The sequence below is a fragment of the Lepisosteus oculatus genome, chromosome 3 (genome assembly GCF_040954835.1).
Source record: "Lepisosteus oculatus isolate fLepOcu1 chromosome 3, fLepOcu1.hap2, whole genome shotgun sequence".
NCBI lineage: Eukaryota > Metazoa > Chordata > Actinopteri > Semionotiformes > Lepisosteidae > Lepisosteus > Lepisosteus oculatus.
In genome coordinates, this window is record NC_090698.1 from 5,783,012 (window position 1) to 5,809,649 (window position 26,638).

The 26,638-nt window shown below is 53.2% G+C and overlaps 2 protein-coding genes across 6 annotated transcripts; both read left to right on the forward strand.

Moving 5' to 3' along the window:
* The first annotated feature begins 1,006 nt into the window (after positions 1–1,006).
* Positions 1,007–12,406, forward strand: LOC102688762 (heterogeneous nuclear ribonucleoprotein L). 5 transcript variants are annotated; one of them, XM_015340731.2, is made up of 13 exons: positions 1,007–1,102; positions 3,144–3,262; positions 3,362–3,599; positions 3,786–3,871; positions 4,294–4,390; positions 4,544–4,616; positions 9,422–9,490; positions 9,650–9,945; positions 10,107–10,228; positions 10,337–10,538; positions 10,705–10,762; positions 11,323–11,430; positions 11,978–12,406. In XM_015340731.2, exons 1-13 carry the CDS (start codon positions 1,100–1,102, stop codon positions 12,034–12,036), a joined length of 1,530 nt encoding a protein of 509 aa, XP_015196217.1. In that variant the 5' UTR covers positions 1,007–1,099; the 3' UTR covers positions 12,037–12,406. The 5 variants fall into 5 exon arrangements, with proteins under 5 accessions (XP_015196217.1, XP_015196215.1, XP_015196216.1 ...); XM_015340729.2 differs by lacking the exon at positions 1,007–1,102 and adding an exon at positions 1,494–1,660 and having other exon boundaries at positions 11,981–12,406; XM_015340730.2 differs by lacking the exon at positions 1,007–1,102 and adding an exon at positions 1,495–1,660 and having other exon boundaries at positions 11,335–11,430.
* A 944-nt stretch (positions 12,407–13,350) lies between these two features.
* On the forward strand, positions 13,351–24,979 carry ech1 (enoyl CoA hydratase 1, peroxisomal). The gene is made up of 10 exons (XM_069186405.1): positions 13,351–13,454; positions 14,609–14,789; positions 15,263–15,351; positions 17,142–17,266; positions 17,854–17,902; positions 18,159–18,223; positions 19,678–19,748; positions 20,668–20,739; positions 21,598–21,748; positions 24,678–24,979. Exons 1-10 carry the CDS (start codon positions 13,418–13,420, stop codon positions 24,780–24,782), a joined length of 945 nt encoding a protein of 314 aa, XP_069042506.1. The 5' UTR covers positions 13,351–13,417; the 3' UTR covers positions 24,783–24,979.
* Positions 24,980–26,638: the final 1,659 nt, after the last annotated feature.

Here is a 26,638-nt window from a genome sequence, read left to right on the forward strand (position 1 = left end):
CATGTGCCACCAAAGGTCCTGTATCCTCCACTGGCCCCTGTGCAGGTGCAGCGAGAGCAGTGTTCTGGTTCGGGCTGTCCTGCCCCAATACCAGAGAGTCCACAGTCCTGCTGGCTGGACAGGTAAAGGAGAACCTGGGATGAAAAGTGTTGGTAAATGTCATTGTCATTTTCACTTCCTCTGAAGATTCTCGCTTGCTACCAAGCCTGATGTGTCTCAGGGTGAATTTGCATTTCCTGATTGGCATTCGGCTCAGCGTGTGTTTTTCTGTTTTTTCTTCTCCTGTAGAAGAAAGATTGGGCCTTGCTGTTCATTTCAAGAGAAGGGGAAGGAATATGCCTGACTATCTGTGGGTGGTCAAAGGGTGACTCAAGTCTTTATAATCGGCTTATGTCTGTAGAGGAGGCTGGAGTTGCATGGGTTATTCAGTCTGGCTGTGTGGGGTGACATTGGAAAGGTGCGCGCGGGTGGGAAAGGGCATTCAAGACTAAGAACAGCACAGCGCGGTCTTTACACAAAGGGTGGTGGGAGTCTGAAACAAGGGGGGATCAGTTGGCTTTTTTCAAGGAGGTACTCAGCTTGATCAGCTACATGTGACCAAACGAAGTCGAAGGGCCAGATGCCCTCCTGTAGTTTTGTCCTTTCTCGTGTTGGGGCTGTGTCCATCTGTTTTGCTCCTGTCCCCTGCATCCTGGAGGAAGGCCCTAAGAAAAGCGGGTAAAGCCGATAGGCGCTTGTCTCGATCTCGAACACACACTGGGTCGCTGCAAAAGGAAGCTGCTGATGCTCAGTTATCATGGGTTGCAGAATTTAGCTCATGTTCTGAAGGGGGAGCTTTATATTTTTTGGTCACTAAGTCGTTGTGTGTCTAGTATGAAACCGACTTCTTTGCTGACGCTTCGGTTAACAACACGAACTGGAAGGATGTCTAAGGGCGGGCATCAATGGGCAGGAAACTGACACGACACGCTGCGTGTGTGCAGCTCCTGAACTGAATAAAACGAAAGAAAAAAGGTCGTGCGCAGACGCGTGCGTCGTTGCGCGTCGTGGCCGGATTTAGGTGCTGACTCGGGCGGAGTGAAACCAGTTTTTAAGACCAATGGTAGGAACATTTTTAAAGTTTCTTGAAAGCTGGGTGAAGTCCTGTTTCCTTTCCCGTGCATGCCTACGACAAACCAATTCACGCAAGAAGCACAGAGAACGTCTGACTTATGCCGAGAGTTTGGAAGTAAACGGCGAAGACTGCATCGGGAGATTGGTGTGGACAGCCGACCAATCGTTGTATCCCGACTGGCGATATCGGCCAATAGAACGCTTTCGTGGGCGGTGCGTCTCGAGTATTTTAAGATTGACGCGCCGGCGCGGCCAATCACCGACGTCGTGGGGCGGTTTCTTGGCGTTTGAATGGTCGGCCGTCGCGCCGCTCTCGAATTGACAGCGCGATCGCTCCAATCCCAGGCCGAGTTGTGTCGCTGGTGGGCGGTCTCTTGCGGGTTTTCCTTTTCTTTCGCTTTTGCGTCCGTCTCATTTCGGCGTCTGCGTTGCCCAGGCTTTTTTTAACTGCTACAAAATGGCTGCACAAGCGGGAAGGTACTACAACGAGGGCGGCAGAGCTACGAAGAGACAGAAGACCGAGAACAACGACGGCGGCATGGCAACGGTGGGGAAAAAACATTTTTCTAAACAGATGAAAAGCGTCAGAACAGCCAAACTAATAGTGAAGAAATGCGAGCAGTTAAGGGGATAAAAAACACGATTTTTAAAATCCACCTTGGTGGTGGAGGTGGTTAAGGATACCGACCGGACGGTGCGGTGCGCTCGTGTCGAAACCTGAGCGGGCCGGGCTGGCGCCGTGGGTCGACTTTTCCATAAAATGTGGGCGATTTCGCGCCTCTTGAACCGCGAACGATTGAACCGGACCGTAACGGGCGGTTATAGACGGCGGTCGAACCCCGAATTTTCCGCGTTTGTGTCTCGCGGCGGGCGCGTGTGCCGGGAGGTAACGGCAGCCCGGGCGCGTGTGCGGCGGGGGGGGTAACGGCAGCCCGGGCGCGTGGGGGGTTCGGGGCCTCTCGCCTCGCCGGGTCGCTCCTGGTCCGGCGGGGCCGCAGTGACCGAGCGCCGGTCGGAGCGGTGGGGCCACGTTGGCCGCCCCGGCCTTTGTTACCTGAGAAAACTGCGCTCTGCCCTCCCCCCCCCTACACCGCCATGATCACCGCCGTCTTCTCAAACCGCCCGGCCGCCCACAGACCCCGCAGGAGCCGAGCGGCCCGTCCCGCCGCCGGCTCGGTGTTCCTGGGTCTGGGCTGCCGAGGGCCTCGCCGGTTACCGCCGTGTGCGTCTGGGCTCTCGGTACCGACAGAGACGTGCGGTCCAACCGCCCCGATAATCCCGGGTTACAGGAGATAAGTCTTCCTGTTTGAAGTGGATTTTGAACTAAAGATGAATTGGAATGTTTTTTTCTGTTGTTTCCAGGACTTGTTGCGTGTTTGAATGTTATTGACGATAGCTCGGCCGGGCGGTATTTTTTAATATACCTTCCCCAAAGTTATTTTGTTTAATGTGCGATGTTACATCGGTAAGTTTAAGTAGTACGCACGGTGTGCCCCCGTCCGACATTTTTCCTTCTGGCCTTATCGACAGCGGGTAAGAGCCGGGAAGGGTGACTAGGGACGCGGTCTCCTTTGTCCGAGAAGCGGACAGCTGTGGCCTCGGGCGGCTGCAGGAACACGGACCAGGTGCCTGTAACCGGACTGCGTGTTGGATTCGGGTTTAAAGGGCTTGAAAAAAAGACTGAAAATAAGTTTAGCCGGAGACTGGCTTGCCCGGGAGTCGCTCACGCCGCGGACACGGTGCCCCCGTGAGCAGCAGCCTGCAGGCCCGGCGCCTCCGGGGGGGACCGGCATCTCCGCGCCGCCGGGCCCAGGAAGCGACTTCGGACAGGAGAGGCGAGTCCAGGGCGAGGGGCGCAGCTCTGCGACTCGGGAGGCGTACGAAATGGGTCATAAAGGCGCCTGTACCTCTTGAAAGTCGGTTGCGTGTCCGTCTGCGGAGTGGCGGCGAGGGCAGGACTGGTGGGGGGTCGGTTTTATTGAGGAGACGGGCTCTGTGCTGACCGGTGCCTGCCTGTCCTGTGTCTCCAGGAAGGGTACGAGGACCCCCACAAGACGCTGCCCTCTCCGGTGGTCCACGTCCGGGGGCTGGTGGACGGGGTCATGGAGGCCGACCTGGTGGAGGCGCTGCAGGAGTTCGGGCCCATCAGGTGAGTCTGCCCCCCCCCCCCCCATCTTGACGTTGAGCAGAGCGCCCCCGTCGCCTCCAGGCTGTCTCACCACCCCTCTCCCCTCCGCCCCCCCTCTAGCTACGTGGTGGTGATGCCCAAGAAGCGCCAGGCGCTGGTGGAGTACGAGGACATCAACGGCTCCTGCAACGCCGTGAACTACGCCTCCGACAACCAGATCTACATCGCAGGGCACCCCGCCTTCGTCAACTACTCCACCAGCCAGAAGATCTCGCGGCCCGGGGACCCCGACGACTCTCGCAGCGTCAACAACGTGCTGCTGCTCACCATCATGAACCCCATCTACCCCATCACCACGGTAACGCTCTTGTTCCGTTGCATCCGTCCGGTGGGCTTAGAGACGGGTCCGATAGGCCTGGGGGTTATCTCTGAGGGGGGCCTGTCTGAACGGACCTGGTGGTCTGCGAGAGGCCCCCCTCAGCGTGCGCCGGGCCCTGTTGCTGGACGCTAAACCAGAGAGAGTAACGAGAGTGTCTGTCTGCAGGACGTGCTGTACACCATCTGCAACCCCTGCGGGCCGGTCCAGAGGATCGTCATCTTCAGGAAGAACGGGGTCCAGGCCATGGTGGAATATCCTTTATTGCTGTGGCGGTATCGCACACGCACACACACACACACACACGTATGTTGGGCTGCTGAGTGCGTGGGTATTCCCTCGTTGCACAGTGGTGCGGTTTCTGACCTGCGGTACATCGTTTGATGTGGTTACAGTTGCTGCATTGTGTCTTTCCAGTTCTTTCCAGAAAACATGTTTATAGTGAGGTATATGCTATAGTGAGGTATATATTGAGGTTTCTGCTTTTGCTTGACCTGTTTGGTGTGGTTTTAGGTTGTGAATGGGGAAGTAGTGGTTGATGCGTGCGCTTGCGCTGTACCCTTGCCAGTATGGGGGTGTACTGGTTAGTTAGTCAACTCGGCTAAGCTGGGGCTAGGATGTGCCGATGCCAGTGCTGTTCCAGAGTTTCCGTCGGTTTTTCCTTGATTCCCTGCACATTCGACTCGGTCCAGAGCGCCCAGAGGGCGAAGGCGTCCCTCAACGGCGCCGATATCTACTCTGGCTGCTGCACTCTCAAGATCGAGTATGCCAAGGTAAGCCCCCTCCTGACCTGCGCTTTATGGCTGGCTAGTTTTTTCATTTGGATGGGGGTTGGGTGGGTTCCTGGTTGTATTTGGACTTGAGAACCAGATGTGTGAGATGCCTGCAGCGTCGGTGTCACATTCCCCCCTCTTCTCCTTTGCCAGCCGACGCGCCTCAATGTGTTCAAGAACGACCAGGACACCTGGGACTACACCAACCCCAATCTCAGCGGCCAAGGTAAAGTCTCCAGCCTGCCTGCCTTGCTGATCTCCGTCTGACTCCACACGGCACCCTCAGGCACCACTGTGGAGGGTGGGGTGGGGGCGGGTCTGGGGTGAGGGCGAACCTCACGCTATAGCGCCACTGAACAGAGAAGGGGGCGGAGTCCCCCCAGCGTCCCCCAGAACAGGGACGCTCCAGCGCCCTGCGGTAGGGCAGGGTATTGTGGGTGGGACTTCTGGCTCAGTGGCATTATGGCTGTGGCTGGGCACATGGTGTTTGGTCCTGTCCTCTGTCCTAACGGCACACTACAGCTTTCTTTTGGAGCAGGGACACACAAGGGATGTGAAGAGCATCTCCCAGGGCAGCTGTCTCTTCCGGGCGTGCGCGCAAACACAGGCAGACACCTGCGGTCACCCTTGCCCACACAGACTTGCACACTTCACGTGCCTTTGTCTTTGACTGCCCGGCACCCTTCACCCAGCCTCACCTGGTTTATTCCGTAGAGTCGCACTCATGTTTCCACTCCTCCTCGTTAAGCACCCGCTCGGTTAGGAGGTGTCGGTCGTGTGTTTTCCCACCTGCGCTCGTGTAGCGATACGTACGCGGGAGGCGTAGGCCCAATCCCCTGACCCGGTCCCGTTCGGACCCCTTGCCGGGGCCGCAGTGACTCGGGGAGCCGAGGGCGCCCTGGCAGGTTGTTCCAGCCCTGTTGTCGGTGGTGTCTCGCTGCCTGAGGATCGAAGGGTCAGGGAGAGAGCTCATCTCCACATCTCTTAGCCTGTGAATTCTGGGAGTGAGCTCAGCCAGCCAGGTGAGATGCTGGGTTGGTGAAGTGTGGCCATTTTTCCTGTTTTTCTTTTGCTCAGGTATTAGTTCCCTGTCTGGTCTGATCTCTGTAGTCACAGAGAGAAGAACTTTTTCAAACGACAGTCCTTAGTAATGACCTGGTTCATTACTACTGGACAGACTGACTTGAGACAGGAACCTGAGCGCTGAACTGGACAAAGGACACGTGCATCCAGTGTCCCTTCAATGTTCAGCAAGACGCGTATCCTCTTGCTTCATGTTACTTTCTCACTTACGAGAGAAATCCAACATAAGTCACAAACCTCTCGGTTTCTGCTTTCGGCTGGTCTTCCCTTCAGTCTGACCGTGTTGCGAATTAAGCCGTTCATGCACATAAAGGTCTGACTTTGCCCCTTGAAAAGAAAGCTCTTTGAAGTTTATGATCTGATTGTTTTCACCTTCCTGCATAGCTGCGAAGGCTTTCTTTTCAAGCTCTAAAGGGGTCATAGCCAACTTCGGACTTAATTTTAGACGGCCACGTTACAAAACCTCCCTTTCGCAGAATGGGAAGATCTGATTCTGAGCCAGAGCCTTGCGTGGAGGCGTTCTGGGAGGTGCGGGCCCAGCTAGGAAAGATGGCCGTGAAGTTTCCACGTTGTAACGAGTTGTCGTGTGGCGATCCGTCGAGCGTGGCGACACGGGAGTGCTTTGCTAACTCGCCCGATGGCTGCCCCAGAGGCCTGTGTGCTCTTCACATCCCTTGCGCGCTTACACAACGCAGGGTCCTCACCAACGCACATCCCAACTCCAGAAACAACAGCCAACATCCTCTCCAACAGCTACAGCAACAAGCTACAGAAACCCCACCCTCACCCCCTCCCCCAAAAAAGTCCCACAGCGGCAGCATCGGAAAACATGGGGGACACTTCACAAGCTCGCACCAGCGACCACACTGCTGCCATGCCATCGCAACACCGTCACCACAGAGGACGACATTTCTCACTTAACCACTCAGAGAGAAAGAGAGGGAGAATCCTGAGCTCACCGCCACAGACCGGGGCAGCACCAGAGAGAAAGAGAGACACTGCGAGACCCCCGAGACCAGAACATCAACATCAACACTCCCACCACAGCTGCAGATACATTGTGTTCAGACTGACATTCTCACCTCCCACAAGGCGCAAGAAGACTTCTTTTAAAGTGGTGTCGATTTTTTTTGTACACAATACATCCTTACCTCCATGGAGAGGGAGAGAGAGACAGAGGGGAGAGGGAAGGGCTGGGGTGGGGCTATATTGGCACCGTGGTCCAAGCCAGGATTGAGCCATCGCATGTGCTCTCTTCACATGCCTGAAAGTTTGCCCTGACCACACCTTACTGCTGACAGAGGAGCCCTGCACTGCGACACTCGACTCGTGTGGAGAAACACGACACCAGAGAGGGGCAGAAACTCCACAAAGCCACCCCACTCACAAAAGTGAAAGAAAATCTACTGACAAAAAGGCAAAAGACACAGGGGGAGAGAGCGGGAGTCCATTCAGGGACACATTCAGCGCCACTGGTGGGTGCGCGGGCTCTGTTTGCTTTCTGGCACAAACACAAACATCCGACCCGAAAGCGATCCACGCTCGTAACCCAGGCCAAGGCTGAGCCAGGACGCGCTTGTAGCAAACTCTGGGGAGGGGCAGGGTGGGCAGCACACAGCCCATTAAACACGGAAGGACGCCGACATTGACACGGAAGAGAGACGTCTGACAAAGGGGCACGGCCACTCAGAAACCTCAACACCCTATTACAGCACATCCAGACAGACAGACAGCCACGCTGCTCTCAGGCTAGAACCTCTTCGTGGAATCAGGTTTTTTTCCTTCCCTTTACCCCCCTTGGTTTTAAATAAAAACACCCTTCTACTCCTTGTGTTTTCTGCTCTTTTTACTTTAAAAAACAAATTTGAATACAAGCTTTTGTGCTGTAGAAAAGGTCTCTATTGACGACTCTGTAACGACTCCCATGTGATGCAGGTTTGGGATTGTGTGTCTGTTGAGGACATCCGTCTTTCTGAACAGTGCAAAATGTCTGCTTGCTGTCGAACCACGGTAAGCAGTTTATTTTACAAAAAAAAAAGCAACGGCGGCCGTCACGACGAGGGCGCAGTAAAAAAGGCTTGTTCTGGTACGAGGACGGAGAGAATTGAGTTAATTTGAGCGGTTGGAGGTGCGGTGTGGTGTTAGGGAGCCGGCTGCCTCTGCCCCATGCTCCCCTTATCCTCTCATCGAGGCCAGTAAGTAAAGCTCAACTTTTTGTTTTCTATTCTTAAGACCTTTGTAAATCCGTAGACATGTCTTGTTACTTTCATTACTGTAAAAGCTGCAGGCTGCTCTGGGAGTCTTCCTCGGCCATGTGCACTTTCGGTCCCCAGTGTCGTGGATCACCTAAGAGTTTTCTGGGGAGGGGTGTGCTGTTGTGTTCTTCAGCAGGCTGCCCCCATCTCACTTCTGTTTCGGTGCGCCTCGGCGTGCAGTACTCCAGCTGTGAGATGCGATCAGAGAGGTGTTTTTGTGCTCTGTTGGTAGAGTTACAGTGGCTTCAGATCGCGCTCGCCGTATTGCGCTGGCTTTGTTTAGCGTCGTTTACGGGGGCTGTTCCCCCCCCCAGCAGTTTGAGCAAGAGCGCGGTGCTGTAGCGAAGACTCCCACAGCCATGCTTGTTTCTGAACAGTGCTGACGTTCAATAAAGGCAGTGATGTTACCCTTTCCACTGGAGGGAGTCGCACTCATTTCTTCCGACTTGTACTTTTCTGCTGCGCGCCTGGCTTTGCAGACTGTGTGGGAGGGGGGCGGGGGTCTTGTTCCTTTTCTTCGCCACTGGGTAAAGCTGGTCTCTCAGTCTGCGAAGGCCAGGGTCGCGTCCTAGCAGAGGAATCCGTTCTCTGTATCAGTTGGGGATTTATTTTTTTAATCCACTGTGCGATTTTATTTCTGGCTCCTGATTTCATGTATCTTCTCTCATCCCAAATAAAATGTAATCTCTGTGTCTTTGTTCCCTTACAAGAAAGTATTGTTTTTTACATGGCCATAGTATTCATTTTAAGATGTTGTAAAACCTGAATCTTTGTTTTTGTGCTATTTAGTAAGCTGTTGTTTTGTTTTGTTTTTCACGTGTGTGGGGGCTGTGACAACTTAATGGTGCTGTTGGTCTCAATAGTTTGTGAAACGGGTCCTCCCGCAGGCCAATAGACTCTCCTGAGTGTCTGCTGGGACAAAGAAAGGGGGGAGTCCCTCCCTGCCTTGCCCCGTGGTTTTGGGGTTGGTGGAGTCAAACACCAGACCCTCTGGATGTGTAGCACTGCAGCTTTTGTGCATGAGCAGCTCCTACAATGTGCTCAATTCTCCTGTACTGTATGGGAATGTCCTGGATTTGAATTTCCTGTAAATGTTAGTGGTGTTGGTTTATTGATTTCAGACCAACTGCCAGAAACAGACAGGCTTGAGCGGTCTCTGTAGCCCTGTAGCTCATCCAAATTTCCAGTCTGTTGGGTATTGCAAAATTCTTTAAGAGACAGTTTTAAATTGACCTTGGCGAGGAGTTTGCAAACATGGCCTGATCCACAGTTAATTCTAGCAGTGTTGCTGTCGTTCTCAGAGACACTGCTTGGTGCTGTTGGTTTTGCCAGTTTTCATGCTCATGTGTTGGTAGCGCAGGCTTATGATGTCTAGGGGGCACATTGACCGCGTCTTGATTGGTCATGGTTAAAGTTACACAGGGAATCGTGGATTTTAGCAGTTGCCGCTCTCTGCTCAAAAGCCAATGGTCTCTTCGCAGATACTGTTGCCATTTTGCTCTTTCTTGGTTACATCTGCGTGAAGTGGAGATGTTGGCTTTTGCGCAGGAGAACGGGATCATCCGGACTGAGCAGGATGAACCTGCAGCTGGTGAAACCTGGAGTAGATGAGGCAGTGGGGGTTTGGATTGCTTGCCCTTGGGGACTTTCTCCACACACTGACAGTCTTACCTTCTGCCTCTGTGTACTGCAGATATGAACTCGAACCCCAACAAGAGGCAGAGGCAGCCCGCGCTGCTAGGAGATCACCCTCCGGAGTACGGTAGGCACTTCGATACCTGTGTCTCCGTGTCATGTGGTGCAGTTTGTCCTTGTGTGTGTGTGTGTGTATGCAGGTGTGCTGCAGTGTGACAAGACGGATGGTGTGTGTGCTTGAGAGTAGCTTGGGCAGGGCTCACCTCTCGCTCTCTCTCGGCTGCAGGCGGCCCTCAGGGAGGCTATCATGGCCACTACCACGATGACAGCTATGGGCCCCCGCCCCCTCCTCACTATGAGGGCCGGCGCATGGGGCCACCGATGGGCGGGCCACGGCGGGGGGGCCACAGCCAGCGGTACGGGGGGCCGCAGTACGGACACCCCCCTCCTCCTCCTCCCCCTCCCCCGGAGTACAGCCCGCACGCCGACTCTCCCGTCGTCATGGTGTACGGCCTGGAGCCTTCCAAGATGAACGCGGACCGGGTGTTCAACGTCTTCTGTCTCTATGGCAACGTCGAGAGGGTGAGCGACTCCGCCGATGACGTTTCTTAAAGAGCTCTAATCCCTGGAGTTTATCGGCTCAGCTGTGCTTCTGTAGCTAAAAACCGGTGGTTTGACAGCTGTGTGGTGGGATGAAGGAGGAAGGGACAGCAGTGACATTTCTCCCTCCCGCTGCCTTGCAGGTAAAGTTTATGAAGAGTAAGCCTGGAGCTGCCATGGTAGAGATGGGCGACTGCTACGCTGTGGACCGTGCCATAACTCACCTCAACAACAACTTCCTGTTCGGACAGAAGCTCAACGTGTGGTAAGTGAGCAGGCTTGTCCCTCTCCTTCCCCCTCTCTTCCTGCGGCAGGTTGAGATGATGGTCTCTCGTCTCATTTTCCCTCTTTCTGTTCCTCCCTCCCTCTCCAGCGTGTCCAAGCAGCAGGCCATCATGCCCGGCCAGTCCTACGAGTTGGAGGACGGCACCAGCAGCTTCAAGGACTTCCACGGCTCGCGGAACAACCGCTTTACTTCCCCGGAGCAGGCCGCCAAGAACCGCATCCAGCACCCCAGCAACGTCCTGCACTTCTTCAACGCCCAGCCTGACGTCACCGTGGAGATCTTCAACCAGGTGGGCAGGGAGTCTTCCTCGTGGGTGGGGACAGATATCGGGATGTTGCTTTGCTTGGAAAGCCACTGCTAGAGTGTGCGGCGTCTGGCTGTTCGCCCGCCGCTATCTCAGAGACGTGCCTCATGTCAACCGACAGCTGACCTCTGCTTTTATCTGGGTGTTTCAGATCTGTGAGGAGTTGGGAGTCAAGAGCCCATCTAACGTGAAGCTCTTTTCGGGAAAGAGTAAGTACTCCCAGTAATCCCACTTACTATACGCTGTCTGTCCTGATTTCTCTACGGGTTTCTGATATGAAGCCTCCTGTCTGCACCTGTGGCATGGAATGCTGTTCTGTGTCTGTCCTGTGCCGCTGTCTTCAACCTGCCTGTGGTAATTCCAGGGAGAGACTGTAGTCATCTGAGTTCTCCTGTGGGCCTTCTCGCCGCCAGCTCTGCAAAAGAGAGACACCTTGCTAAGAGTGTCTGAGTGTTTGATGGTAGCGGAGACTCGAGTAAAAATAAAAGGCCTTTGGCCCCCTAATAGACAGGCCGAGACAGCCTAACCTTACCGTGCAAACAGTAACAGTCAATACATAAATAGGACATAGTGCATAGAACTGGGGCTGTGCCGTGTGATGAAGGCACAGGGCCCGTCTTCATAGCCACATTGCAGTACACTTGCTTAGTTAAAACTGGTTTGCGCAGCAGGCGTCTTCTCGCAGACAGTGAGTGAAGTGTGCAGAGGCTTTTACCACTGGTGGATGCAGTGTGAATAAATTGGACTCCGTATCCGTCTCTCTCCTCATGTGGGGGCGCAGGCGAGCGCAGTTCGTCCGGCCTGCTAGAGTGGGATTCCATCAACGACGCCATGGAGGCCCTGGCCATGATGAACCACTTCCAGATGAAGAACCCCAGTAAGTAGAGCGTTTGTGCCGGCTCGTGTGCCATCCCGTAGTCCTCTCGAGCCACTTGGGATCTGGATCGGCTCGCCCGGGGAGCTCGTGTGGGCTAGGCTGACGCGGGACTCTGAGCTCCCGCTGTTGAGTGGAGGAGACAGGGAGTTACGGGGACTGGCGGGGAGGTCTCCGCGAGACTCTGGTTATTTGTAAATCGCACCACGTCACTTGTGGAGATGATCCTGTGGCGAGACGGTCTAGCCGCCCGTGTTTGGCCTGCGTGGCTCTCGCTCCAGTCGGGTGAGAGTCTCTGCAGGTTTAGGACGGCAAGCGACAGTGGCGGAGGGGCGCTGGGGGCAAGTATCCTTGCACGCCCGGCTCAGCAGTGAGCGCTTCCCACGTGTTCAAGCTTGTGCCCCTCGCCGACCGCGGCCCCAGGGCTCCGTGCCTGATGATGGCTCCTGGAGGTGTTAGTCATTTCAGGCCTCGTCTGTCTCGTTCTCCCTCTGGGGGCAGAGGATACTTTAGCACAAAAGCTTTCTAATGTTGTTTCTTTCTCCCCTAGATGGTCCCTACCCCTACACCCTCAAGCTGTGCTTCTCCACTGCGCAGCACGCCAACTAGCTGCCCCTCACCGTCGCCGTGGAGACCACCTCCTCGCCCGCACCCTCACCTTCTCCTGTTCGCCTTGTCCCGGGAGCCACCCGGCTGCTCGTGTCCGTCTGTCGCGTTTGTCTTTGAGTTTTAACCGTGGAGCTCCGCTGTCGCAGAGGAAAGTATTACAATCGCACTAGGGAGTAACGCTGTTTTAGCGGTGACAGAGATGTGCTTATTTTGTACCAGTATTTTTTTTAGTTTTTTCGCACATGCTACGCTGTCTGTCCGATCAGCACCACAGCTCCATGAGATGGAAATTACCAAGTGTAAAAAGAGTGGATTTCTTTTTTTTATTTTGTGTTTTTTGTTTCCAATCTCAATAAAAATTTAAACAGAACTGTGGGGGCTCTCTTGTTTTTTTTTGTTCTTGGTGAAGCTGCCCTTGGTGGTCAGTACCTGTGTCAGTTTTTGAAAATGAAGCTGCAGAGGTGGTTCGGGTGTGTTTGAACCCTGGTTCCTGGAGGCCCAGATCAAGGCTTTACGGTGATCAGGTGTAGCCCTTCCTACTACAGCTGATTTCTCAACAAGCAATTGAAATGGAGCAAGTCGTGACAAAGGTGTTTCACAGGTAATAATTGCTTACACTTATATAGCGCTTTTCTGGACACTCCACTCAAAGCGCTTTACAGGTAATGGGGTCTCCCCTCCACCACCACCAGTGTGCGGCATCCACCTGATGCTGGAGGCAGGAGGCACTCTGCTTCTATCTGAGTGACAGGTGCCCTTTTAGTGCAGGTGGAGCTACCTGTGAATGGATGCTGTTAGGCGATGGTTGAGGTGTAGGACTAGGAAGAACCACGTGTTGTACATAATTGCAAGCTGGCTGTTTTCAGCTTTCTGTGCAATATTTGGGGTGAGAGTTACTGTCACGTCATACTTTATATTTTAACCAATAAGTAGTCGAAACTTCAGTTCGACGTGAAAACTGCAAGGAACTTGCCGAGCCCAGAGACTTCTGAAAACTAAATCTTCAGCGACATTCGCTTGTTTCGAAAAGGAGCGAGTCGGGGCGTTTCGAACCAGCTCGGCTTCCGTACTCTCTTAGAGCAATGGCTGTGTCGCAACATAAAGGGGTAGTCAATAAAAACGGTAAGCGGAACCGACAAGGTCATTCATGACGACGCTGGAAAATTTACGTCGCAATTAGATATGAGTGGTAGCATCATTCTCGTGTTCGGGCGTATGATGAGAGGTAGTCCTGGGCACCATTTAGATTTTACATCGTAAATGTTCTCTCTTCCCCGGTCGTACGTACGCTTCCTTGAATGTTAAGCACTTTGGAGATGGTCCCTTCGTCCGCGGTAAATGGGTCAAAGGTCGGCCAGGTCTCTACACTGTCAGGACTGCTATGGCTGGTATCGCTCTTCGCTGTGCGCTGGGAAAACGTGAGTTTCTTGTTAACAGGTTGGAAGGTTGCGTTGACAGACTTATCGAAACAAAGCGTTAATCACCAGTGGCAATGTTCTCCCTTCCGCTAGCCGATTTAGTCGCGTCTGCTAGCAACCCATCAAACTGGTTTTAAATTCTTGTCCCGTGGCTTCAACAAGCAACCAAACTTTGCGCCAGCGGTAACAGTGTTTAACAATTAAACTGCACTCCCGAACAGCAGTGTCAGCATCTATCACCCCCGTCCGCGCTTCACTGAGCTCATTTTGGAAGCCGTGTTAAAATCCTTATGGAAAAAAAGTTTCTTAAGCCAGTGGCGCGGATCTGGTGGGCTGTGTATGAAGTGGGTGAGAGGTCACGCGTTGCTTTTCCAGTGAGTGACCCCACTGAAATTCTGCAACATAACGAGGGTTTTAGAACGATCGATGAACCACAATGTTGTCTCAGCAATAACAATTAACAATACGTTTACAACAAACACAATATTTAGGAGGCTCGCTACGCTGTGACAGGAAATCACACTCTGGGCTGCAGCTCTGTTGAGGTTTCTCCCCAGTAGGATTGAAGCTGTTCTGATTCTGGCAGCTGTGGGACTTCTGGGATTAGAATTGTTATTTTGGGGGAAGAATGTTTGTCTAATCCCAGAGTATTTCTACCAGTGCAGCAGAAAGTGTCTCTTCTGTGTCTGCTTCTCCCTGCTGGCAGTGGAGCACAACCTGTCCTCTCTGGTCAGTCAGGTCTGTCTGTGTCCAGTTTCTATGGCCAGGCTGTGGTCACTGAGCCTGTCCTCTCTGGACAGCCAGGTCTGTCTGTGTCCAGTGTCTATGGTCAATGAGACCATACTTGGTCAAGGTCTGATTCTCCTTTTTGTCTCCCACCCTGGTCCAGTACTGGTCAGTGTGTTGTCTGCTTTCGTTCAGAAGCCTCTGTTTCTTGGATTCTAGAATGTCTCTGTTTACCAGTGTCCATTCCCTCACCCCAGTCTGCCCCCTCTCTCCTGTCCCAGTCTGCCCCCTCTCTCCTGTCCCAGTCTGCTCCTCTCTCCTGTCCCTCTCTGCTCCTCTCTCCAGCCTGCTGTAATCCTGTCTCTCCTGTCCCTCTCTGCTCCTCTCTCCTGCCCTGCTGTAATCCTGTCTCTCCCTCTCTCCTACAGGCCCGGCCTCGTGGCTCCCCAGACTGGGCGTGGTCAGGGCCATGTCGTCGGGGGCGGGGGCTGAGCCCGAGCCCCCCGCGGCGTTCGAGACGCTGCGTGTTACCAGGGTAACGGACACGGTGACCCACGTGGAGCTGCACCGCCCGGAGAAGCGCAACGCCATGAACAGAGCTTTCTGGAGGTGGGTGGGCGGGGCGCACGCAGGGGGCGCGCTAACGGGGAAGAGTGACAGTGGAGAGGAGGCTGATGGGAGGAAGTGAACTGATCTGAGGATCTTAGCCAGCTGTTTGTTTTAAAGAAGTCAGGGTATCTACAAGAGCATGGAGCCATAGTGTTCCATACTCCCACAACCCTTTGTGTAAAGACTTGCCTCCTGTTCACGTTTCACTGTTCAGTCTGAACACGTCCAACTCTGTCGATGGCTTTGAGGGTTGTGGACGCTTCGATCAGGCTCCCTGTAGTTTGTCTGCGTAGTCAGAGCGCAGGGTCAGCCATTTATACGGCGCCCCTGGAGCAGTTTGTGGTAATCTGGATAGCTGCACCTGGATAATGCCACGCCACCTGTCTCTCTCTCTCTCCTCCTTTCTCTTTCCTCCTGTCTCTCTCTCTCTCTCTCTCCTCCTCTCTCCCTCTCTCCCGCTGTCTGTGTCTCAGGGAGATGGTGCAGTGTTTCTCTCAGATCTCTGCGGACCCGGAGTGCCGTGCCGTTGTGGTTTCAGGAGCTGGTAAAATATTCACTGCCGGTAAGACGGAGATGGAGCCCGGCTGTGCTGTCGTCTGTGTGGACAAGAGCAGGCCGTAGCTCCTGACCAGCAGTACTGTAGAGCCAGTCTGGGGTCTGGGTTCAAGCTCCGTGAAGTTGGCCCCCCTACAGACGGCAGAAACGATGAAACCCACCTCATTCGTTAGCGCTACGTTTGTGCCTGTTTGTGCCGTTGAAAGTAGCGTTTGTGTCCCAAGATATAGCGCCTTGACGTTCCAGTGATCACGTGACCATACACGGCGCGTTTGACCTCCAGTGACCCCGTCTGCCGAGTTCAAGCGCTCTGTTACCGGCGCGAGAGTAACAGTTCTGCAAGTCTGTTCCTCTGTTTGCCCTGGTGAAGGTGCAGCGGTGGAGTTTGCGTTTAATATCATTATCTCCTACGCGTTTGTGTGAACAGGAAAATTAATTAATTAATTTCGGTTCCAATATCGTACCCGAATCAGAAGAGCTGCGGGTGAAGCCTTAAATAGCGAAGAGGCTTTAATGAACTCATCTTAATACCTCATAGCGGTGTCCTTTTTTAGAAATCTGAAGAAGTAAAAGGCTTCGCATTGTCTCTTTCTCACATAAACACAGGCATCAAGGGACGTGTGAAAATTCACCCTGTCTGTCGAGCCACGTATTTTAAAAGACCTGAATTTGCAACTTTCTGAACCATTGATGCTCTTCGTTATCCAAAGCACATTCGCCAACGTGAAAAGGAACCAGTATTTCAGGACTTTTTTTTTTTTAAAGGGGCACTATGTATAAAGTTTAGACAGTTCATAACACATGCGAGTCTTCCATCTCACACATGCAGACCGCAGCAATATTGGAAAATATTCTTCTTTTCACAGAACAGAAGTGAACATATGTCTAGGTTCTCTGAAAAACTGGCGTTATCCACGTGTTTGTATTTACAGGGGTCTTATGCGCAAACATGAAACGATGAGCTCACAGTCCTTTTATCTGTGTGTTCCTGGTCAGCCCTTGGTGTAGAATACAGCGTGAGGGCACGCCTTGACCTCTGAAGACACAGGTATGACTGCCTTTGTTAGATCGTCGGATTTCTCCCAGGTGAAGTCGTGTCTTCTGCAGTCTGCAATGTAATGACCCAGGACATGCTTGCTTGTCCAGCTCCATGAAGTCCCCCTCTACCTCTGAAACAGCACAAACGATGAAACCCACCGCAATTGTTAGTGCTGCGTTTGTGCCGTTGAAAGTAGCAGTTGTGCTGCTTTTGTTTCCGAGATATAGCGCCCTGTTTAATCGGGTAATCGCGTGGCTGTCTTGAAAAAACAGCACAAATGCTACTTTCAAGGGGGGGGACTTCATGGACATGCATGGTCACGTGATCACCAGAAAAACAAGACGCTATATCTCGGGAACGCAAGCAGCACAAATGCTATATTCAACGACACCAAATGGCACAAATGCAGCACTAACGAATGAGGTGGGTTTCATCGTTTGTGCTGTCTGTAGGGGGGCCGGCTTCACGGAGCTCTGTATTCACCCTGTGCAGAGTTTGCCCTGGCTGACAGTAGACTGAAAGTCCGTGACGAGCCCCCACAGTCACAGGAGCTCAAACGCCCCTGCTCTCAGGCTCCCAGTGCACAGCGGTGTGGTCCAGTCCAGGTCTCATTACCTGCAGGTTCTCACTGCGGACTGCACTGGTGGAGCTTGTTTGAGCTCGCGCTGGGCACTGCGGTATCGAGCGCCGCCGGTGAGAGCCGGACGGGCCCGGACCGCCGCGCGGGCAGACGCTGACGGCGCTGTGCTCTGTGCCAGGTATCGACCTCATGGACATAGCCGGCCACGTCCTGCAGCCCGAGGGGGACGACACTGCCCGCAAGGCCTGGAACATCCGCAAGACCGTCTGCCAGTACCAGGAGACCTTCACCGTCATCGAGAGGGTGAGCGGGGCGGGGCGGGGCCAGTCCTGTCCTGGCAGGTGCATCACGGGGCAACAGGCAAAGCTCCGTGCGGCAGGCTTGTGGCGCCCCCTGGTGGCGCGGCCCAGGGCCACAGCTGTGAGCAGATTAATCAGGGCTGATCTCACACGAGAGGGGGCAAGCGGTTCGGGACACGTTTACGCACGGGGAGGGGCAGACTGGGGACGGCTGGAGGTCTTGTCCTTCATGGTGTCGTCCCCCATCCACCCTGCTCTCCAGGGCACGTGTCCATCCAGCTGTCCTGTCGCTGGGGGGCAGGAGTGGACAGCGCCCCTGTAGGAGTGACCAGCTGTCCTGTCGCTGGGGGGACAGGAGTGGACAGGGCCCCTGTAGGAGTGACCGGCTGTCCTGTCGCTGGGGGGCAGGAGTGGACAGCGCCCCTGTAGGAGTGACCGGCTGTCCTGTCGCTGGGGGGCAGGAGTGGACAGCGCCCCTGTAGGAGTGACCGGCTGTCCTGTCGCTGGGGGGACAGGAGTGGACAGGGCCCTTGAGAGGGGCAGGGGACTCGCTGTAGGAGTGACGGGCTGTCTTCTGTCCTCTGTCCGCAGTGCCCGAAGCCCGTGGTGGTGGCTGTCCATGGAGCCTGCGTGGGAGGAGGTCAGTGTGGGCTGGTTTTGCGTAGCGCCCGGTGACCTGATAGCAGGGGTGGGTCCGAGCAGCAGCGCGCTGAGCTCTGCGCTCCTGGGAGCTGCAGCTGTCCGCTCAGCGGGTGTCTGGGAACAGAGACAGTGTGTGCGCAGTCGGAGTGAGGCGGGCGAGCCTCCCGCGGGGATCAGTGAGAATACCGCCGGGCGGTGGAGCGCGTGTGGTCGTTGTGCAGTGCGCGTGTTGAGCTGTGTGTCTCTGTCGCCAGGGGTGGACCTGATCTCAGCCTGCGACATCAGACTCTGCACTCAGGACGCCTGGTTCCAGGTCAAGGTAGGAGACCTCTCCCCCTCTGTGAACTCTGACCCCTGACCCTTAGAGAGGTGCCCGGTGCCCTGGGAGTACTGGGCAGTTGAAAGTAGAAGAATACAGATGACAAATCCACTTACTCATGACTGTTAGCCCTCTTAGTAAACACACTGAAGTATACTTCGCTGATACCACTTCACAATAACAGAGGAAGAAAAATATTTCAAGTTTTGAACTTTTTAACTTTGGATTAACGAGGACCGAAGAACTTTATTGCAGGAGACGCAACCTCTCCACTTGGATTTTGTTCAGATGAATCAGACCTGAGATCACCGATTAGACATTGCAAATTCAAAAACCAACAATAACACAGTGGATCTATTAAAAAGGATAGGATCTATGTGACCTCAGAACGCAGGTTTAGCTTTATGATGCAGACTTTGCCAGCTGTGACTGGGATTTCCCAAGCAGGAGAGCACAGCTGGTGTTTCCCAGTTTTTGTTTTGGGTTTGATCCTGTACGTTGGGTAGCCCTGTGTGGGGAGTTTGCATGTTCTCCCCAGTCCACATGGCAGTCTTCTTCTGTGGGACTGTCTGACTTCCTCTCCCAGTCCAGAAACTTCCCGTTAGCATTGCTGTCCAGCCACCCTGCTGTTAGGCCAGAGGAAGAATCCTTTCTTCCCAAGGAGCTGCAGGCCGCTGTCCCAGTAGCTGTGAAACTGGTTATTTCAGCACAGCGAGCAGGCAGAGAAACAGCCCCCCTCTCTGGTCTGGCCAGCCGCAGTCTCCAGGCCTACAGCTGCCGCAGGAGCCCAGCAGGGAACAACTGATTAAAGGGGACCAGACCCGCCTTTAACCAGATCGTCACCGACTCCCCGAGTGGAAGACGGCACCTTCCGTTCTGACAAGACTAAAGAGATTCAGTTCCTTACCTCAGGCACGTGTGGGGTCACTCTTCTTTGAAGGCTGCAACCCCACGAAACGGGCCTCAGAATAGAGGTCCCAGTCCCCCTGTTCACAGCCGGGCGCTTTCAGAACGGGTTGAGCTCGTCTCGTTTTGCAGTTGGTGACCAACTAAACGCCTGAAGCGCCAGCAGTCAGCCCTCTGATTAGGACCCAGGCCCCCGAGTAAACACGCAGGCCAGCGGGGTAGACGCCCCGGATCTGCCAGAGTAAACACGCAGGCCAGCGGGGTAGACGCCCCGGATCTGCCAGAGTAAACACGCAGGCCAGCGGGGTAGACGCCCCGGATCTGCCAGAGTAAACACGCAGGCCAGCGGGGTAGACGCCCCGGATCTGCCAGAATAAACACGCAGGCCAGCGGGGTAGACGCCCCAGATCTGCCAGAGTAAACGCGCAGGCCAGCGGGGTAGACGCCCTGGCTCTGCTGGGGTCTGGAGTCGGTCCGAGAGAACCGGTCGCTCCGCGAGCCCCGAGCAGGAGTCTCGCCCGTCACGGAAACTCTTCCCTCGCCTGCAGGAGGTGGACATCGGGCTGGCGGCGGACGTGGGCACTCTGCAGCGCCTCCCCAAGGTGATCGGAAGCCGCAGGTGAGCTCCGGTCAAGCTGCAGGGTGAATCAGGACCAGCAGCCTCCTGCCGTCCACTTCAGACTGCAGGGTGCACCTGTGGGCAGGGCCCGGCCCGCCTTCCGGCCTCCAGACACGCCAGGCAGCCGCGCCGGCGCCCACGGTGAGGTGCCCAGCACCTGCGACTCAAACACCGGTCCATCGACGACCTCGCCCCTGTCTGACACGTTGGAGATGACTTACTGCGGGTTGCTGTAACAGCAGTGTTGCCTGGTTAGGTAGAGAGCACATGTAATACAAGCCAAGTGCAATTAACCCAGTTCCACTCAAGCTTTTTTCAGATTTGTGCAAGGAATGGAAGTGCAATACAGAAAAATCCCGCCTTTAATTGGCGTCTCTAGAGTTAGTTTTAGATCGAAGTGTACTTTGTCCACAACAAACAACTAATAACACGTTGTGCTGTCATACTATGTTAGCCCTGAGCCCTACTGCCCTGTCCATTGTAGACAAATGGATTAGCTCTGCAGCGTGAGGATCAAAGTACAGAGAAAGAAGAGCTTCACAGGTTTAGACGTTTTCACAGCTTGCTGTCAGCCCTTCGATCGGTGGTCAGCTGATAGTTGATGAACTAGCCATGTAAAGGCTTCAAAGAGACGTGCGGAAAGCTCAAGTCACATGTTGGGTGCCTCACTGTGCAGCCGCGGTGTGGCCTGGTTTGGTAGAGGTAGAAAAGGCACAGGGCACTCAACCTGTCAACAGGGGGCGCTGCTTTTACCCCTGTAGGCTGTGGCATTGCTTACACTACCCTTCGCCCACTCAGTTTGATCCAGGCTTTCCCACACCGGAGCAGGCGGCTGTCTCTGGATTGTGCCTACAGGTGCTCGCTGTCTTGCCGTGTTGCTGTGTTGTCGACTTGGCCTCTCCGCTTGTCTGCCTTTCAGTCTGGTGAATGAGCTCGCCCTCACTGCCAGGAAGATGTGGTCTGAAGAAGCCAAGAGCTGTGGGCTGGTCAGGTCTGTCTCCCGTCTCTCCATAGGGGGTCCGTCTTTGGCCCTGTGTTCTGTCATTGTGGATCAGTCTCCTGTTTGCGTAACGGGCTGTATTCTCTCTCGCTGCGAGACCGTCTCCTTTCTTTCTGCCAGACTGCTTGTCTCTCCTCTGTCTGCAAGATCTCTTATAATAATAATTCCTTACACTTATATAGCACTTTTCTGGACACTCCACTCAGAGCGCTTTACAGGTAATGGGGATCCCCTCCACCACCACCAGTGTGCAGCCCCACCTGGATGATACATAGGCAGCCATAGTGCACCAGTACTCTCCCCACACACCAGCTCTCAGTGGGAGGAGAGCAGAGTGATGAAGCCAGTTCAGAGAGGGGGATTATTAGGAGGCCATGATTGGTAAAGTAAAGGGGGAAATTTGACCAGGACACCGGGGTAACACCCCTACTCTTTTTGAGAAACGCCCTGGGATTGTTAATGACCACAGAGAGTCAGGATCTCAGTTTTACATCTCATCCGAAGGATGGCGCCTTTTTACAGTATAGTGTCCCCGTCACTATACTGGGGCATTAGGACCCCCACAGACCACAGGGTGAGCGCCCCCTACTGGCCCCACTAACAGCTCTTCCAGCCTCTGCTTTCCCAGGAGTCTCCCATCCAGGTACTGACCAGGCTCACACTGCGGAGCTCCAGTAGGCAGCCAGCTGTGAGCTGCAAGGTGACGGAGCTGCTGGCTGTAACTTCTAGCTGGGGGGTTCTCTCTCTCTTTCTGCCAGTTTTTGTGTCTGTGAGAGTGCTGATCTGAAGGGCCCTGTCTGTTGTGCTGTGTCATGGACAGAGAGAGATGCTGCCTGTACTTTCCTTCAGCCGCGTGTTTCCAGACAAGGAGACGATGATGAGCGCGGCTCTGGAGCTGGCAGCAGAGATCGCAGCGAGGAGCCCAGTCGCAGTACAGGGCACCAAGATCAACCTGCTGTACTCCCGCGACCACAGTGTGCAGGAAAGCCTGGACTACATAGTGAGTGAGGCCAATATACTGTACACACACACACTGATCAACCCCACACACACTGGACTACATAGTGAGTGAGGCCAATATACCGTACACACACACACTGATCAACCCCACACACACTGGACTACATAGTGAGTGAGGCCAATATACCATACACACACACACTGATCAACCCCACACACACTGGACTACATAGTGAGTGAGGCCAATATACCATACACACACACTGATCAACCCCACACACACTGGACTACATAGTGAGTGAGGCCAATATACTGTACACACACACACACACTGATCAACCCCACACACACTGGACTACATAGTGAGTGAGGCCAATATACCACACACACACACTGATCAACCCCACACACACTGGACTACATAGTGAGTGAGGCCAATATACCATACACACACTGATCAACCCCACACACACTGGACTACATAGTGAGTGAGGCCAATATACCATACACACACACACTGATCAACCCCACACACACTGGACTACATAGTGAGTGAGGCCAATATACCATACACACACACTGATCAACCCCACACACACTGGACTACATAGTGAGTGAGGCCAATATACTGTACACACACACACTGATCAACCCCACACACACTGGACTACATAGTGAGTGAGGCCAATATACCATACACACACACTGATCAACCCCACACACACTGGACTACATAGTGAGTGAGGCCAATATACTGTACACACACACACTGATCAACCCCACACACACTGGACTACATAGTGAGTGAGGCCAATATACCACACACACTGATCAACCCCACACACACTGGACTACATAGTGAGTGAGGCCAATATACCATACACACACTGATCAACCCCACACACACTGGACTACATAGTGAGTGAGGCCAATATACCATACACACACACACTGATCAACCCCACACACACTGGACTACATAGTGAGTGAGGCCAATATACCATACACACACACTGATCAACCCCACACACACTGGACTACATAGTGAGTGAGGCCAATATACTGTACACACACACACTGATCAACCCCACACACACTGGACTACATAGTGAGTGAGGCCAATATACCATACACACACACTGATCAACCCCACACACACTGGACTACATAGTGAGTGAGGCCAATATACTGTACACACACACACTGATCAACCCCACACACACTGGACTACATAGTGAGTGAGGCCAATATACCACACACACACACTGATCAACCCCACACACACTGGACTACATAGTGAGTGAGGCCAATATACTGTACACACACACACTGATCAACCCCACACACACTGGACTACATAGTGAGTGAGGCCAATATACCACACACACACACTGATCAACCCCACACACACTGGACTACATAGTGAGTGAGGCCAATATACCATACACACACTGATCAACCCCACACACACTGGACTACATAGTGAGTGAGGCCAATATACTGTTCACACACACACAGACTGGACTACATAGTGAGTGAGGCCAATATACCACACACACACACTGATCAACCCCACACACACTGGACTACATAGTGAGTGAGGCCAATATACTGTACACACACACACTGATCAACCCCACACACACTGGACTACATAGCGAGTGAGGCCAATATACCGTACACACACATCAACCCCACACACACTGGACTACATAGTGAGTGAGGCCAATATACTGTACACACACACACTGATCAACCCCACACACACTGGACTACATAGTGAGTGAGGCCAATATACCACACACACACACTGATCAACCCCACACACACTGGACTACATAGTGAGTGAGGCCAATATACCATACACACACTGATCAACCCCACACACACTGGACTACATAGTGAGTGAGGCCAATATACCATACACACACACACTGATCAACCCCACACACACTGGACTACATAGTGAGTGAGGCCAATATACCATACACACACACTGATCAACCCCACGCACACTGGACTACATAGTGAGTGAGGCCAATATACCATACACACACACACTGATCAACCCCACACACACTGGACTACATAGTGAGTGAGGCCAATATACCATACACACACACACTGATCAACCCCACACACACTGGACTACATAGTGAGTGAGGCCAATATACCATACACACACACACTGATCAACCCCACACACACTGGACTACATAGTGAGTGAGGCCAATATACCATACACACACACTGATCAACCCCACACACACTGGACTACATAGTGAGTGAGGCCAATATACTGTACACACACACACTGATCAACCCCACACACACTGGACTACATAGTGAGTGAGGCCAATATACCATACACACACACTGATCAACCCCACACACACTGGACTACATAGTGAGTGAGGCCAATATACTGTACACACACACACTGATCAATCCCACACACACTGGACTACATAGTGAGTGAGGCCAATATACCACACACACACACTGATCAACCCCACACACACTGGACTACATAGTGAGTGAGGCCAATATACCATACACACACTGATCAACCCCACACACACTGGACTACATAGTGAGTGAGGCCAATATACCATACACACACACTGATCAACCCCACACACACTAGACTACATAGTGAGTGAGGCCAATATACCATACACACACACTGATCAACCCCACACACACTGGACTACATAGTGAGTGAGGCCAATATACTGTTCACACACACACAGACTGGACTACATAGTGAGTGAGGCCAATATACCGTACACACACATCAACCCCACCCACACCCAGGAGACACACACACACTGATCAACCCCACCCACAGTTTTTTCTTTGGAAATGTGTCATAATGCAGAGGGTGAGGTTCTTGAAGCGGGGCTCTTGGGGGACAGGAGGACAGGCTGGCTGGGAGCTCCTGACCTCAGCGTTGCCTGTGCTTTCAGGCCACGTGGAACATGAGCATGCTGCAGACCGAGGACATCGTCAAGGCGGCTCAGGCAGTGCTGGAGAAGAGGAGCCCGAAGGACGTGCCTTTCTCCAAACTGTGAGGGGATGGGGGACGGGCCCGGAGCGATGGGAGAGGAGACTTGGCAGAATAGCTTCCTTTCATTTTGTCCTCCTCTTCCTCAGTCTTTATTTGCCTCAGGCTTCCATAGCTGAGAGGAGTTGCGTTTTCCCGACTCATGTCGAGTCGCTTTGTCGTTTGCGGTCTTCTGTTTCAATAAAAGAGTTTTTGACGAGGGGACCTGTGGTTCTGGTGCTCTGGATGTCCTTGTGGCAGTATACTGTACAGCGGGGCCCTTCACTGGAATCCTGCCATTAGTACGAGTTTCCTGCGTGAATCTCAGTTGTAATATCCTGGAGATCGGTAAGTGGAGCAGAGCCCAGGGCAGAGCAGAGCCTGCTGACATAAGATCAGATCACTTTATTGGCCATATACAGTTTCTTGCATTAGAAATTTGTCTTTTCGCAGACCCCAGCTTGCTCCCCATGAGACACACAGACAGGGAGAGCAGCTTGGGGTCAGAGCACAGGGTCAGCCATTTATACAGCGCCCCTGGAGCAGCTGGGGGTGAAGGGCCTCGCTCAGGGGCCCAACAGAGTAGGATTCCTCTGCCGGCCGCGGGATACGAACCGGTAGCCTTCCAGCCACGGACGCAGATCCTCAGCCACAGAGCCACCACTCCGCCCCGCCACCCGTGTATCTGGTGCACAATGAATTCTCACGTTTGCACCCATGAAATCAATCGCTGGAGCCAAGCAACAGAAGTGAATAAAGTTCAAAGGGCAGAAGGACACAAGCCAGTCTGCATGCACAGCTCAGCAGAGGAAATCCAGAGCTCAGCAGAGTCCAGCCACTCGCAGGCCAGAGAAGAGACAAAGAGACATCAACAGCATCACACCCAGAACAGACTGAACTTCAGCTGCGTTATTACCAAACTTCTTTGACAATATTAAGAAATGACAATTCCACACATGACAACACGATTGTCTCCACAGCTCCGCAGTGTCTTTGGGGTTACACACACTATGTGGAAACAGATGGACCGAAGCCCACAATTATACTATAGAGGTAGTGAAGAAGTCCTCCAAGCACAGCAAGGCCTTTTTTTTAAGTCTTTAAGTGTTTCTTTAAAATAAAGCAGAGGACAAAATTGCTAGGAAAAACACTTTCCCCGATCAAACAAATGTTGTCCCAAACCTTTAAAACGCGAATAATTCTGTAATAATATGAACGTATCATATCTTGCAATGTTTAAAAGAGATTATTTTTAAGTTTACAAATAATCCCTTTTAAACATTGCAAGATATGATACGTTCATATTATTACAGAATTATTCGCGTTTTAAAGGTTTGGGACAACATTTGTCAAGAAACACTTGAAAGGACAACACTTTACAGAAACAAAAAATACTGTACTCTTTACGGTAGTCATGTCTCTGTGTACTCTTGAATCTAGAAATATTAAAGTGTGCGAGTCTACAGATAAGTATAATATTTATAATAATGCCTTACACTTATAAAGCACTTTTCTGGACACTCCACTCAAAGCACTTCACAGGTAATGGAGATCCACTCCACCACAACCAGTGCGCAGCCCCCCCGGATGATGCGCCAGTACTCTCCCCACACACCAGCTCTCAGTGGGAGGAGAGCAGAGTGATGAAACCAGTTCAGAGGGGGATTATTAGGAGGCCATGACTGGTAAAGTCCAGGGGGAAATTTGGCCAGGACACCGGGGTAACACCCCTACTCTTTTTGAGAAACGCCCTGGGGTTTTTAATGACCACAGAGAGTCGGGGCCTCTGTCTCATCCAAAGGATGGCACCTTTTTACAGTACAGTGTCCCCGTCACTATACTAGGACATCAGGACCCACACAGACCACAGTGTGAGCACCCCCT